The following is a 15,685-nucleotide window of genomic DNA, read 5'->3' as shown; positions in this document are numbered from 1 at the left end:
ATGGAAGGGGCCTTTTGCTCCGGCAGAAGATCCCAGATTCAGTTCCTGGCAGGGTCTCTAGCTAAAAGGATCTCAGGAAGCAGGCAATGGGAAAGTCTGAGATCCCCTTTTCTGCTGACTGGGACCCTGGAGATCCTCTGCCCTTGGGGGACAAAATACCTGGGTCTGATCTAAGGCAGCCTCCTCTGCTGCCGAGGCTTTCAGGGATGCCTGTGGTCATAGAATCATAGAATAGCAGAGTTGGAAGGGGCCTACAAGGCCATCGAGTCCAACCCCCTGCTCAATGCAGGAATCCACCCTAAAGCATCCCTGACAGAGGGTTATCCAGCTGCCTCTTGAAGGCCTCTAGTGTGGGAGAGCCCACCACCTCCCTAGGTCACTGGTTCCATTGTCGTACTGCTCTAACAGTCAGGAAGTTTTTCCTGATGTCCAGCCGGAATCTGGCTTCCTTTAACTTGAGCCCGTTATTCCGTGTCCTGCACTCTGGGAGGATCGAGAAGAGATCCTGGCCCTCCTCTGTGTGACAACCTTTCAAGTATTTGAAGAGTGCTATCATATCTCCCCTCAATCTCCTCTTCTCCAGGCTAAACATGCCCAGTTCTTTCAGTCCCTCTTCATGGGGCTTTGTTTCCAGACCCCTGATCATCCTGGTTGCCCTCCTCTGAACACGCTCCAGCTTGTCTGCGTCCTTCTTGAATTGTGGAGCCCAGAACTGGACGCAATACTCTAGATGAGGCCTAACCAGGGCCGATTAGAGAGGAACCAGTACCTCACGTGATTCGGAAGCATTCTATTAATGCTTTGGGCTGCATTCTATTAATGCAGCCCAAAATTGCATTGGCCTTCCTTGCAGCCATATCGCAGTGTTGGCTCATATTCAGCTTGCGATCTACAACAATTCCAAGATCCTTCTCGTTTGTAGTACTGCTGAGCCAAGTTTCCCTCACCTTGTAACTGTGCCTTTGGTTTCTATTTCCTAGATGTAGAACTTGGCACTTATCCCTATTAAATTTCCTTCTGTTGAATGAAACACATGCCACACCTAGGAATGGCCAGGGGCTGCGTGTCGTATAGACAGTACCAGACAGGTGTGGATTTCCTTGGCTGGAGGAGGGGGAGGGTCACTCAGCTGGGGGCGTCTGCTGTTGAAGCTCTGAGAGTTGGCGTCTGTCTGTTTTGAAAGAGCTGTTCTAGAAGGGGAAGCAGGTGACCAAAGCCGGCTCCATGTGTGTTTCAGGCCCAGGCCGCCGGTTCTCCGCACACCTCCCCCACGCATGGGACCAGCCGCCCGATGCCCATGCCGGTCAGATCCACATCTGCTGGCTCCACCCCAACTCACGTGCCCCAAGATTCGCTGGCTGGCGTTGGTGGAGATGTTCAGGAAGCGTTTGCACAAGGTGAGCATATCATGAATCCGTGGCACAACAGCAGTGTGACTCTCTCTGTGTGTGTGTGTGTGTGTGTGTGTGACCTATGGGGAGAGGAGGAGATGAAATCTCTCTGGATGTTGCTTGTGATTCAGCAGCCCCTGGTTACACACATCCTGATTACATCCAGAGCAGGCTGCCTACGTCTATGCTGCCTACGTAGGGCTGCCTTTAAAAACGGGCTAGGGCCGATGCAGAATGCAACAGCTGGGACAGGAGCTGGGCGCTGGAAGCGCGTCAGACCTGTTCTGCACCAGTTTTGCTCGTCTTAAGGTATTGTTCTGGACCTCTAAAGCCAACAGTTTGGGTCCAGGTTCTGTGAAGGGCCGCCTGCACTCATTTGACCCTGGCAGAGGTCAGTCAGGGTGGTGGGTCCCGGAGACAGAACCCTCTCAGGAGGTGGCATTTCCTCCTGCAGCAGGAACACGGGGCGTCCGGGGCGGATGGAGACCACTGATTGGCCACCGGAAGCCGGGCAGTGGGGGCAGGCCCGATGCCCCAAATGGCCGCTGGGAAGCCCACGCAGCCTCTGCAGTGAGGATTACCTGTTGCCGCCTCGCAGCAGCGAAGCCTCGAGGTTTAGTGGCAAAGCAGAGCCATGGAGGCAATCTTCTGGACAACCTTTTCACATCTGTTTGACCTGGGAGCAATAGAAGCCTTTGCCTGTTTTCAGCATCACTCTGGGCAATTCCTTGATTCTTTGTACAGTGAGGGTTTAAAGTTGGGGATATATTTTTTTTAAGTGTGCTTCCACACGGCAGTGTTTCATTCCACTGTAGCAGCATAGAAGCCAAAGGAGAGATTCCTTGGTCTCCATAGACCAGCCAATACGAATCCGAACTCCACTCTCTGATCAGGCTGAGCCATGTGGTCGCTTATGACCAAAGGCATTTGCCATAACAAGCTCTGCCCGTTGGCCGGCCGGCAATCTGCTACCAGGGGAAGGGCCGATTTTCCCGCTTTGATTACCTTCCTTATGGAAAGCTAGGAGAGGTATCAGATGACCATCAAATGTGCCTTCATGGGTCAAGATGGATAGGAGCTCTCCTCAGCCATTCAAGCACTTGGATCAAGCTGAACTCTCCAGGGGCGCTGAGTTTTGTTCTGTGTTAAAAAGACAGCAACAGTGAGTCTGATCTCTTGCAGGGCTCATAGAATCATAGAATAGTAAAGTTGGAAGGGGCCTATAAGGCCATTGAGTCCCACCCCCTGCTCCTGCACGGCTGTCAGCCAGGCAATGAACGTGGCACAGCCTTGGGGACTCCGGTGCCATGTCACGATGCCATTACTGGAGAGTAGAATGGGATTCTGCACATGGCCTCTTCAAGAGCTGCTGCTGTTTGCCCCACTACAGACCTTCATTCCCAAGTTGGGTGGTTTAAACCCGTTGGGCTCTCTCAGAGCTCATCCCGAAGGGAGCTGCTCCAAACCTCATCACGGCCCGCACCAGCCTTCTTAGCCTAGAAGTCCATCTCCAGGATTGGGTGGCAGAGGAGACTTAGGCCACAGCTAGACCGAAGGTGCATCCTGGGATCATCCAGGGTTCGCCCCTGCCTGAGCACTGGATCCCCTGTGTGTCACCTAGATGAACAGGTTCGACCCCTGGACGATCCAGGGATAAACCTTAGGTCTAGCTAAGGCCTTAGTGGACAAACTCAGTATGTGAGGGCAATGCACGAGGGCTGGCCTTGGGGCCCCAGAATGAGGCTCAGCTGAGAGCTGATCCCACCATCGGAAAGGAATGGAACCAGTGACCCATGGAAGTGGTGGGCTCTCCCACACTGGAGGCCTTCAAGAGGCAGCTGGACAACCCTCTGTCAGGGAGGCTTTAGGGTGGATTCCTGCATTGAGCAGGGGGCTGGACTCGATGGCCTTGGAGGCCCCTTCCAGCTCTGCTATTCTATGATTCTGAGGGCATGATATGCTCGTGGTCATCACAAGCTCCGGAAGCCTGTGGTCGGTCTCCTCGCAAGCCGAGGGGATTACTGTGGACCCCTCTTGCTATCAGGCAAAGTCCCAGGCAATGATGCCCAAGCCTGCCTCCCCTCCTCCCCAGCATGCTGGAGGCTGGAAATACCTGTGGAGAGTAGAAGGGAAACAAACTAAAGAAGAGCCCGGAGGCCGGCTCAGGCCCAGGTCCATCTAGTCCAGCACTCGGTTCACACAGTGGCCAAACAGCTTTTGACCAGGGACCCACAAGCAGGACATGGGTGGGTCCTGCTTGTGGGTTCCTGGTCAACAGGAACCCACAACTCTGTGGGGAACGCTCAACACTGCTCCCCAGTTGACCCCACTGCCTCACTCAAGGTCCAGGCAGACACGAAAGACACAGGTAGAGAACATCCTTGACATGGCAGGTATTGAACCCTCGCCATACACCCCAGAGAAAAGGGTTGGCACAAGTAAGATGCGAGAAGGGCCTTGCGGTTCTAATTAGCAAGGACACCTGACATTAAGCTGACAGAAACCTCCTTGGTCCCCTTTAAATGGTCTTCCTTGGGAAGAAGCATGCATGGAACATCTCCATCAAGGTGACTGAAGGCATCTGGAGTGGATGCTCACGCCGTAGAGGGGAGGGAGACCCAAGTGGCCTCTTGGAGGTGGTCTCCTCTAGAGGAAATTGGATGGTCAGAGAACATGTTTACTCAGTGGTCCTTGTGTTCTGGGCTGCTGCCGCTTTGGGGCCTACAACTCTGTAGAGCGTCCAGGTATGGCCCATCGCTCAGACGCCCCACCTTAAGGACGTTCCTACATTGCATATCCCAGGTATAAAGACTGTCCTCTGGGCCCCTGGGGACATTTTTCTCCCCATCAGTGCCTGTTCTTCTAGGTGTCCAGAGGGCAGCCCAGTTGTAAGTGCTTTGGCTGGAGCACCCTCAGAGGCAGAGATGGGGTAACGGAGCCAAAATCTACAGAGACGTTTTCTCCATAGTTAACCATTTTCTCTTTAAGCTGGTTGATAAGTTTGTAATTAACTTATATATTCGTGTTGTTAACGGTCAGCAAGGAAGGTGAGAGTTCTCCTGCTCTTCTAGCTTAGTGGTGGGAGGGTGGGGAGTTCCTCCCTCCCCCTGGTAAAATGGGAACCCCGGAACCTCTCAGCACCGGGAGGAACAGGAGTTTAGGATGAGAAACTCCTCCCCCTTCTCTTCGTGGGAACCAGGAGCACTTTGAACCCTTCATGCCACCCAGCTTTCGCTGGATCTCGCAGGAGGAGCGATTTAGAAACAACCGGGGCTCAGACTTGGACGCTGAGAAGGGCTGCCCATTCCTGCATCCCAGGGGGGATTCTCCTGTGCTGAGCCCCCGTCCGTTCGTCCGCCTCTCACTCGGCGTCACGAGGAGCCTGGGTGACAACTGCGTTGCTGGCCACAGCCAGGACTCCTGTGCAAGAATGGAGGGAAGGGCGCTTGGGAGCCACAGGCGCCCACAGGCAGTGGCTGGAAAGCAGGCCATCCTGTCGACGGGGCGGCTTCCTTCGGCCAGGGCTGGGGTGGGGGAGATTTCCAGTTGAGCTCTTGCGCGCCACATCACAGGGGGTGTAATAGCCCCCTGCCCTGTTTTTTCTTGGAAAGGTGTGTTTTCATTTCCCTTCATCTCCATCTTCCCCCAGGAGCCCGGCGAAATCTCCGTAATGATTTGCTGGTAGCAGCCGATTCCATTACCAACACCATGTCGTCTTTGGTGAAGGAGCTTCATTCAGGTAGTGTGCGCGTGGGCGTCAGCAAGGCATCTCCGGGACTGGGTACCGGGGGGGGGGGCAGAGGGCGGGTTCCCTGAAGGGGTTGTGTTCATTGGAGAAACCTCCCCCCAGGTTTATGGGTCACGGCAACCTAGCTCAAGGACCCTGTTTTGGGCCAAGACATGAAAAGGGCCGTGTCTTCCCCAACAGGGTTTGCCGCAGAGGCTTCAGGTGTCCTGACCTGGGCCAGGGGGTGGACTAGGTGGCCCCTTTGTGTCCCTTTTAGCGCTCTCATGTTGGATTTTACTGCAGTTCGCATCACAGGTGCTGCAGATCTTGTTTAGTATTGAATATACAGGAGCTCGAGACGTTCTGATGCCGCCCTGGAGACAGATGTGGCAAAGCTGGGGAGACTCCAAAGGTGTTGGAAGGCCGAGAGGCTCTGGGCCTTTCAGGTGATCCAACACGCAGTGGCCCAGAGGCTGCTGCACTCGTGTCCCACGGGGCGCTTGCAGTCCCATGTGGAGCACCAGGAGCTGCCCTCATACTGGGTCTTGGCCCACCCGTGGAGGGCAGGAAGGCTTTCGCCCCCAGCACAGCGCTGGTCGTGCAGAGTTATGCACGGCTGACTGGGCGAAACGGGCGCAAGGAGTCGGGTCCATTTATTGACGTTTTCCTCCACGGTGCTCCAGGTGGGGTGCATGGTCCCCCCCTCCCCATTTTGATGCTCACAACAGCTCTGCAAGGTAGGTTAGACTGAAAGTCAGTGGCTGGCCTATGGCCACCCAGAGAGCTTCGTGTGGCCAAGTGGGGCGTTTGAACCTTGGCCTCCCCCGTCTTAGTCCAACTACGCCACGCAGGCTCTGTGTTGAAGAAGCCGACCACCTGCACGGTGTGGGCGTGGGTGTGCCGGCACGTTCCCTGGCTCTGCTGTGGAGTCGTCTCTGAGCAGGTTGGAGGAACATTAGGTTGGGTTAGGTCAGGTGCGCTCTGTCCCTGGAGAGTCGGAAGGGTCAACCCAGGCCCCTCCGGCCCTACATCCAAGGGTGTACTTCTACTCAGTGAGGACGCAGAGGCTTCTGGGATGGATAGCTTTAGGAAGGGTTCCGGCGGGACGCTCGGCTTGGAGCCTTGCAAAGCCCCTCCCAGTTTCAGTTCTGTTCCGCAGTTCCTAGAAACGGCCTGAAGCCGCCTGGGCACTCTGAGTCTCGTCAGGAGGAGAAGCTCAAAAGAGGGTTGGCAGCCACCCAGAGGCCTCTCTGCAGCCTGGCGGCGCCTCTAGGGACGCCTCCTGCAGTCTGGGGAAAAGGTACTCAGGCCTGGGGCGAAGCCAGCCAGGCAAGGACTTTGTGGTCTCTGCACCAGCCGTGGGATAGTCTGGCATTGTTGCGATCTCCTGCAGATTCTGTCAAGAGCACCTTGACAGAACGGCCCTTGGATGCCTTTGGCCCCGGCTCTGGCAAGGTGGGATCCTGTGGCTCCGGTTCCCCACCCGGGCTGGGCGAAGCAGCCCCCCCCCCCTTCACCCGGGAAAGCGCAAAGTCTGCGCCAGGCTGTAACTACGCGGGCCCTGTTCTGCTGGCAGCCCTTGAAACTCCCTGGGTTGCGTTGAGCTCTGGGCTCTGCAAGGAGATGACAGGTTAAACAAACTGCAGGGCTCCCGCTTTGACGAGAGGCAGATGGGCGGGGGACGGACGGACCATGGGGAGCGCCCTTTGTGTAAATCCAGGGAAGCCGCTGGAGCTAGGACTCCTCGGCAGCCAGTGCTGAGCCAGGTGGTTCATGACCCGCGTGCCCCTGACAGCGCCCTGCCCTGCCCTGCCCTGCCCTGCCCTGCCCTGCCCTGCCCTGCCCTGCCGCTCCTCGCCTCGCTGGGCCCGTCTTCCATGCCTGATATGCCTCCAGGCAGTGGAACCTCTACCCTGGCTGGCCTTCAGTGGAGAGATGTGCCCAGGCAAGGAGAAAGGGGGGACTTGGACCCAGCCAAGGAGGCGGGTCAAAGCCTCCCCCGCTGAAAAGCAGGCTGGCGACAGTCTTTGCCCCAGGGGCTTTGGATGACGGTCTCCCACGGAGGGCATGTTGCTCTGGCCACGCAGCGCTCACTGGCTCTCCTGGCAAAAGCCGGTCCTCCCCTTGCCCTTGCCCTTGCCCCCGCCCCGCTGTGCTCCCTAGGATTCCTGTGGGAAGCCAGGGCTGTGGATTCCGTGCCCCACACTGGCCGCTGGGCGGATGGGCTGCTGCCCAGCTCACGCACCCTGACACCGTGCGAGGCCATCTTCTCCTCTCCCCGCCATGCGCGTGTTCCTCTTCTCCGCTGGAGCCTTTGCTCTTTCTTGGGGTTTCTGCTCTTTCAGCTTTTCTGCCCCCCTGATTGTACTTTCAGCCCCTCTGCTCATGCCCCCCCTCCCCCCGCTGCTTCTTAGGGAAGCCCCCACGCCTGCACACCCTGGAGGAGCTCGGCTCACCGGAGGAGCTGGAGCCACGGCAAATGACTTTGCCCATGTAATGTAGACGTTTACGCTTCCACAGTCTCCTTGGATAGTGAAAGCTCCCTGCATTGGACTCGATGGCCTGATAAGCCCCTTCCCTTCCAACCCTACTAGTCTGTGATTCTAGGATTTGGAAATTAATCACCCCAAATGCTCAGGAGGAGCGAGAAGGCCTGCAAATGCGTCTTCCGTAGGAGTCGCCCATCAGTGCACCTGACCGCAGGATTCTGCTTTCTGCCGAGAGGGGGTCTTGTGGTCCAGTTCAAGCATGCGCTGGGGGCCTGTGTGTGTGCGTGGCTGTGTGTGTGTCTGCCCTGCGCCCACGGAAAGGGCAGCAGAGCCTCTTGCGCTGCCTGCCATGGCAGCCCGGCCCGCCGGCCCCGCCCAACGGCCTCTTCCATCTTTGTTTTCTGTTGTTGTTGTTGTTGTTGTTGAAGGAGGTGAGGAAGGAGGAGAAGAGGAGGAGGGCAAGATGCAGAACGGGAAGGACCGAGGTAAGAGCAACACGGGCGTCTCTGTCCTCCCGCGTTGGGGAACGTTTCGTCGGTCAGTCATTCCATTATTCCATTAGGGCAGCTCTACTCGGTGTAAACGGTGCCCCTGGTTAATCAGGAAAACTGATTAACTGCAGCAAAGTAATTATTTTCCATAGAAGTACTACAAAAACCATGTGCAGCAGCAGGCTCCTTTGTAGAAGAGGCCTGCCCCCCTCCGACCTCTCCCCCCACCCCCCACCCCTCCTGGAAGAGAGCATCTCTTGCAGCGTATGATGTGCAGGCCATGGAGAACAAAGCAGCCTGCTCCTCCCTCCCCACCTGCGCACGGATCCCGATGGAACTGACCAGGACTACGGAGATGAATGAGTCGAGATGTCATCGTTTTTCTCTTTTTGACTGGCTGCCGGCCTTACTGTTCTCACACCAGCTCATCGCTTTGCACCTGGGCCCAGGCAAGCCACCCAGCCGGCACTGTGCCCCCTGGTCACGTGTGCCTTGGCTTTGGTTCCGTGTGCACAGGAGCGGCAAGATCCGGCAAGTTCTTCGACCCAGCACGATCATTCTGCCACCCCAAGGAGGGACCCCCCCGGCTGCCGAACGTAACAGCTCAGAGCTCTTCGTAGTTGCAAGCAAGCATAAAGCATCAGCGCTTTTCAGTTGGCTGAAGGTGGTGCTGCCAGCAGGCTGATGTAGCACCTGACAGCTGCTGCTGCTTCCTCTAAGGCCCTGAGTGACCCTTGTGGTCTTCTCCCTGGGAGTCACGCACTGGGATCCGTGGATGGAGCCCTGTTATGTCGTCCCTGGCCCTCCCCTCTCCCCCCCCTCCATGAGCCCTGCAAGAAGTAGGACAGTGCAGAGCAGAACGTTTTCCATGTTCGTGCCACGGCTGTGGGAGGCGTGACCAAAGGAAGCCCTGCAGGTGGCGAAAACCTGTGTCTTCATTTGGTAGAACCAGAGTAGTGGAAATGTGAAACACGTTCTCTGATATGAGGATTTTGGGGCAGCTCGGTTTGATTGTCTTTTAATTTCTAATTGTATTATTATTATTATTATTATTTATTTATATAGCACCATCAATGTACATGGTGCTGTACAGAGTAAAACAATAAATAACAAGACCCTGCCGCATAGGCTTACAATCTAATAAAATCATAATAAAGCAATAAGGAGGGGAAGAGAATGCAGCAAACAGGCAGTATAAAACTCAGAACAAAATCAAGTTTTAAAAGCTTTAGGAAAAAGAAAAGTTTTTAGCTGAGCTTTAAAAGCTGCAATTGAACTTGTAGTTCTCAAATGTTCTGGAAGAGCTTTCCAGGCGTAAGGGGCAGCGGAAAAAAATGGACGAAGCCGAGCAAGGGAAGTAGAGACCCTTGGGCAGGTGAGAAACATGGCATCAGAGGAGCGAAGAGCACGAGCGGGGCAATAGTGTGAGATGAGAGAGGAGAGATAGGAAGGAGCTAGACAGTGAAAAGCTTTGTAGGTCAACAGGAGAAGTTTATATTGGATTCTGAAGTGAATTGGAAGCCAATGAAGAGATTTCAGAAGCGGAGTAACATGGTCAGAGCGGTGAGCCAAGAAGATGATCTTAGCAGCAGAGTGGTGAACAGAAACCAACGGACTGATGTGAGAAGAAGGAAGGCCAGTCAGAAGAAGGTTGCTAAATAACAATTGTTATTTGTTGTTGCGATTTTTAAAACGTTTCAAGAGCATGATGTTAAACTTTTAGTACAAGTAGATGAAGCTGGGCCTGGGTGGGGTTTTGTGGCTGCCGCCGCCGCCGCCGCCACGCAGCCCTTGTTCCCGCCTTCCTCAGTTTCCCCTTTGTCTTGCTGTTGCAGGTTAAACGGAAGTCTCTGGACCAGCCAGCAGCAACTCAAGTAAGCGGGTGGCCCTTTCCGTCCCCGTGGCCCTTAGGCCTGAGTCAAAGGCTCCAGGCCGGCCGGCCAAGCCAGCCCCAAGCAGACCGGAGCGGAGCGGTTAAGCCAGGCCTTTTTTAACAAATGGTGCACTTTGGGTTAGAAGAATCAAACTTGCCCCTGGACGTGGCTGTGATCATGCCGAAACATTTCCTGATATGGATCCCCTTTGACATCTACTCTTGTTCTGAAATAAATGCATTTTCTTTTTTACACTTTTTGCTTATGAATGAATATTCTCTCCAGCGAGAGAACGTTCCCGGTCGTGATTATACGCTCCCGGTAAAATTAGATGTCACATACGCAAACCAAAACACAAAACAAGGGAGTATCGCACGTTTACAGCGTGTGATGAAAGCCTCCATCGTCTCTTTGAACAGACATGCAAGTGGCTCAGTAGAAAATATTGTTGAACAAGGCAAAGATACCCGTTGCTAAGTTAATTATTAACACAAAACATTGAGGGGTCAAAATTGAACTTGCAAATGTCTTGGTTACGTGTGCAAATTGATACTGTATGGGACTTGATTTGTGGGACATAAGGACCGTGGACATGTACCTATTTTATGGATAAACCTCAACTAGAAACCAAAATATTTGTTCTGTTTATGGCGTAAGTTCACTCTGCAAAGTACAATATCTCAGTATTTATTTATTTATTTAATATGTTTCTCCACCATCCAATAGCTGAAGCTCTCTGGGCAGTTCACAACAATTAAAACCATAAAATGCAACGTGATAAATTACAACATAAACGTTTAAAACTAGAGGAGGAAAATAAAAACCAAAACCAAAATAAAACCTAGCAGATTTAAAATACAGTAACAGATTTATAGCAGGAGAAACTGGAAGACTGAAATGCCTGGGAAAATAAGAAGGTCTTTACCTGGCGCCGAAAAAAGCGCAGTGCCGGTGCCTTGCCCAGCCTCTCTGGGAAGCCCCTTCCACCACTGGGATGCTACCGCAGAAAAGGCGCTGTTCCTCGTTGTCCTCATCTCAGATTCCAGGCAGGTATATATGGGAGGGGACGATCCTTCAGGTAGCCTGGCTCCAAGCGATTTTGGGCTTTGGAGGTTAATACCAGCGCGTTGATTTGGGCCCAGACACGGACTGGCAGGCAGTGCAGATGGAAAAGTACCAGCATAATGCAATCACGTTGGCCAGTCCCTGTTAATAGTTTTGCGGCTCCGTTTTGGACCAGCTGAAGTTTCCGGACTTTTACTCAGATTATCCCTGAAGACCTTTTCCTTCACAAAGGCAAAGAGCAGCACTTGCATAAAGAACATAGGGAGGGCCTGAGGCTGGATCGGATGAAGGGTCCATCTAGTCCAGCACTCTGTTCGCACAGTGGCCAACCACCATAGGCCAGGGATGAACAAGCAGGACATGGTGCAACAGCACCCTCCCACCCATGTTCCCCAGCAACTGGGGCACACAGGCTTATTGCCTCGAATACTGGAGGTAGCACACAACCATCAGGGCTAGGAGCCATGGATAGCCTTCTCCTCCAGGAATTTATCTAACCCTCTTTTAAAGCCATCCCAATGGGTGGCCATCACTACATCTTGTGGTAGTGAGTTCCATAATTTAATTATGCACTGTGTGAAGAAGTCCTTCCTTTTGGCCTCCACGTGCTTCCTTACAGTTAACGTGTCTGTCATTTCATAGCACCAGCCCTGAACTTGGCTGAGAATCCTAGAATCATAGAATCGCAGAGTTGGAAAGGGCCTACAAGGCCATGGAGTCCAACCCCCTGCTCAATGCAGGAATCCACCCTAAAGCATCCCTGACAGAGGGTTGCCCAGCTGCCCGCTTGGGTTGCCGGTGGGTCCACCTTTTCTCTCCCAGCCCCAGTTTGCAGGACTTGGCACCTTTGGATCTCTTTGAAATACCTTTCCCCATATAAATGCCCCCACCCACCCCGATGGAGTGAGCGATAGCGTGTTGCTTAAGAGCTGCCTGTGTCGGTGAGAGATTCTCCCCCAGGGATTGGGCCCTTCTTGGAAGCAGATGCCGCTTTGCCTCCTTGGCTTTGTGCCGTCTTCATACAGGAAAACTGCCGGCCTTCCAAGTCGCTCCACAGCCTTGTCGCTGGGGCTTCTACCCGAGTCGGAAATGCAGCGGTGGCTTCTGGGAATATGTTCCATGGGCCCCTGGCTAACCCTTTGCCTTCCCCAGGCTATGGCACCCAGTGGCCGTGGGCTCACACGCTTGACAGGGCCCCCTGCCCAAACAGAGACTGGATCCAGATGTGATGGTGCGCTACTCAGGGAGGGCACTTCCCTGGCGTTGAGAGCGTATGGTTTGGGTGGCCCAAAGGTGCTGGAGGGGCGCACATACTCATTTCTGCATAGGTCGGGCTGTATTAGCAGGGGGGGGTGCCATCATGCCCCACAGTGTCTTGCACCCTGAAGCAGCATTGGGCCAGGCCCACAAGGCGGTGGCGTCTCACAGAGGCCGCTCTCCCAGAAGTTTGGGTATATAGTTTGGCCGGGGGCGGGGGGGTGGAGTGGCACAAAGCTTAGTTTCAGGTACACATCCTCAATCCTTAATTCGTTGATACATAATTTTGGCTGCTGGTGGCCTGGACAGTGCCCGGTGCCCAAGCAAAGTGCTGAGCCAGAGGTGACGTGGTGTGTCGGTTCCTGGAAGGCCCCTTTTGCTGGAGGTCTGGGTGGGCACACACGAACTCCGGGTCTTGTAGACTGTTCGCACCCCAACCCCCCCTTCCTCCTCCTCCTCCTCCTCCTGCCTTAAGCAAGTCTCTTCACCTTGCTGCATGGCAGGGCCGACCCCGACCCTGACCCTGAGTAAGATTTATACGCACTGTGATGGCACACGAAGCCAGGGGATTACGGCAGGTCTACCCGCTGTTTTCCATCTCTTGGGCTGCAGACCCACATCCAGCAGGATAAGAATTGGGAGGCCTGCCTGGTCCATCTATCGGCCAGAGAAGGAGCAGTTGCAGGGAACTCCCTTCTCCCTCCTAGACAAGGGAAACCCTCAGCTCTGGCTGCCCGTGGCCCTGGGGCTGCAGAAGCCACGGGGCTGCAGAAGCCACGGGGAGGCGTCTCCATGCCAAAGAAGCCGCAAGCTGTTAGGCAGTCCCAGAGCACCAGCAAGGGGGAACCAGCCTGGCCCAACGCAAGCTGGGCAACCCTCTGTCGGGGAGGCGTTAGGGTGGATTCCTGCACTGAGCAGGGGGTTGGGCTCCATGGCCTTGTGGGCCCCTTCCGGCTCTGCTATTCTATGATTCTATGTCTTTGAAGAGCTGGCAGGACTTGTCAGGTCAAGGCCCCAAACTACAGTGACCTTTCACTGATGTTGCACTAACATTCAGAGATGCCAGCCAGAAGCCGCTGGTTTCAGGCTTGCACTTTCAAGGCAGAGCGTGGACACAAACTTGGGTATCTGAGTTAGATGAAGGTGGCTGCATGTAGCACACCTCCTGCTCCCGGAATAACTGGCTCAAATTAAAGGAAGCCGGATTCCAGCTGGACATCAGGAAAAACTTCCTGACTGTTAGAGCAGTACGACAATGGAATCAGTTACCTAGGGAGGTTGTGGGCTCTCCCACACTAGAGGCCTTCAAGAGGCAGCTGGACAACCGTCTGTCAGGGATGCTTTAGGGTGGATTCCTGCATTGAACAGGGGGTTGGACTCGATGGCCTTGTAGACCCCTTCCAACTCTGCTATTCTATGATTCTCTGAACGCAGCTATAAACGCTCCCCCCCCCTTCTTGCTCACCATTCTGTTCCGATCATGACGGCCTGATCTGCCTCCACTCCCGTTTCCCTCCCCTCGTGTGACTTGTCGGTTTAATCTGTAACCCTCCCTCTCTTTTATGGACGTGAGTCGCTTTGGGAAACCGTAATTGTCTGGAAAGCGGGATAAAAATGTAGTACATGAATAAATGTCTCATGGAGCAAAAGCCAGAGCGCCACGTTTGCCAGTTTCCTGCCTCCCGGGGTGGGTGAGTGTTGCTTACCGGAATCCGTATCTAAAAACGTTTCACGTGGATCCATGTTTAAGTTTCATACTTTTAGTCCAAAGTGCACACGGGGGCTTTTCCGCTCCGCTGCAACGAGGGTCCCCCGCAGCGCAGATTGTTTCGCAGAACTCGAGCGCTTCCTTGCGCTGCCTGCGCAGCTGCTGAACTCTGGGACCGTCGTGAGGGCGCTAGTGCAGGGGTTGGTTTATGTGCTCGTTGCACTTCTAGACCGCCCAATAGCCGGGGCGCTCTGGGCGGTTCCCAGCAGGGGCCCTGCTCGGTGGCTGTTTCGGCACATCTGCCCCAGGCGGCCAGGCAGGCGCCCCGTTTGGCGGCACAGTCCAGGCGGCAGCTTCTCCCAGTGAGGGAACGGGTCCAGGGGGCGGGGGGCCCAGATCCATTCACATGCATGTGGGTGGCGCCGGCCTCTCTGTGACGTGACCCTTAGGCCCCGGAGCACGACGAGCGAGCGGGCCGGCCGCTCCTGCTGTGACCATCTAGAGCAGCTCTCCCCAACCTGGTGCCAGTGGTCAAGGGTGATGGGAGTTGTAGTCTAAAACTGGTTTCAACCTGATTTGGAATTAGTCGAGGGCGTTTCTCCCGCAGGTGGGGAGGGGGGCTTCCAGCAACGTTCTGCGGAGTCCAGAAAACGTGGTCTTCCCTTCGTGGCCCTCCCGGGTGCGCCTGCCACTTCCTCCGTCTTTTCCCCCTGCCGGATGAACTGTCAAGGAGGACCAGTGGGAAGAGGGCTTGGAGCAGCGGCCCAGGGGCCTCACTGGCTGCTCTGTGTCTTGCCGCAGGTCCCGCGGTCTGAGCTCCCGTTCTCAAGGCGTCTCCACATCCTTCCGAAGAGGCATGTTCCAGCCGACACATCCACCATCGTGAACCCCTGACGACCACAAGTCTTGCAGGGAAGCGCCGTCCTTCCGACAGACAGAGCGGCTTTCCGGGAGGGGGGGAGGGGGGCATCTCCTTAGGTTTGCATGTCCTGTTTCCATAGGTGTTCCATGCTAATTGGACAGAGCCTCATCTCAGTTTTAAGGAGGGAACTGGTGAAAGGGGGGCTTCCCAAAAGCCAAGCCACCCTCCTGTTCCTACCCAAGCACAGCAGTGCCGGCATCGCGCACCGGCGGCAGTTCCACTTGTGACCTTCGACCCCTCCTTTGCACGCTGCAGAGCAGACTTGCACACGTCCAAGTTGCTTTGTGCACACCGCAGCATAGACAAGAGGCTGGGCGTGGGTGGGGCGTGGGTGGGGGTGGGGGTGACCGAGGCGGCCTTGGACTGGGTGCTCATAAGAGTGGCTCAGTGGGAAACAGGCCTGCTTCCCTCCACGAGGTCTGTTGGAATGAACGGGAGCGGCACCGGTGCGCAGCTCTGGTTCATTGCAGTGGGGCTTCCGCAGGGAGGGAGGGCGTCCTGGTGGGTTGCGTCTCGTGAGAGAGGGGTCTGTGGACGGCCCTTTGGAGTTTGCCCCGTGGGCTCCTGATGTCAGGAGGAGAGGAGTGGGAGAAAGATCCGGTGCCTGGGGGGCTGCCCTGGGGGGCATCTGTGAAAGGTGGGCAGCAGGGACAGCGCAGCTGGCTTTCCGGTCACCTGGCTCGATGGCTCGTAAGAAGCCGGCCGCTTTTGAGCAGAAACGGCACTGGGCCACCGCTGTATCTGGCACCGGAGGCCGCTCT

The 15,685-nt window shown here is 55.3% G+C and overlaps 1 protein-coding gene across 2 annotated transcripts in view; it reads left to right on the top strand.

The window, feature by feature from the left end:
- Positions 1 to 14,978, top strand: part of DTNB (dystrobrevin beta) — a 148,437-nt gene extending 133,459 nt beyond the window's left edge. For both annotated transcript variants that reach the window (XM_063123692.1, XM_063123691.1), the window contains 5 exons: positions 1,238 to 1,397; positions 5,041 to 5,130; positions 8,036 to 8,092; positions 9,934 to 9,972; positions 14,804 to 14,978. In XM_063123692.1, coding sequence (XP_062979762.1) covers positions 1,238 to 1,397; positions 5,041 to 5,130; positions 8,036 to 8,092; positions 9,934 to 9,938 — 312 coding nt within the window. In that variant the 3' untranslated portion in view covers positions 9,939 to 9,972; positions 14,804 to 14,978. The remainder of the gene's footprint in view (positions 1 to 1,237; positions 1,398 to 5,040; positions 5,131 to 8,035; positions 8,093 to 9,933; positions 9,973 to 14,803) is intronic.
- Positions 14,979 to 15,685: the final 707 nt, after the last annotated feature.

This window comes from Elgaria multicarinata, chromosome 4, assembly GCF_023053635.1.
Source record: "Elgaria multicarinata webbii isolate HBS135686 ecotype San Diego chromosome 4, rElgMul1.1.pri, whole genome shotgun sequence".
NCBI classification, from domain to species: Eukaryota; Metazoa; Chordata; class Lepidosauria; order Squamata; family Anguidae; genus Elgaria; species Elgaria multicarinata.
The sequence above is the reverse complement of the archived record's forward strand: the minus strand, read 5'-3'. Positions and strand labels throughout refer to the sequence as shown.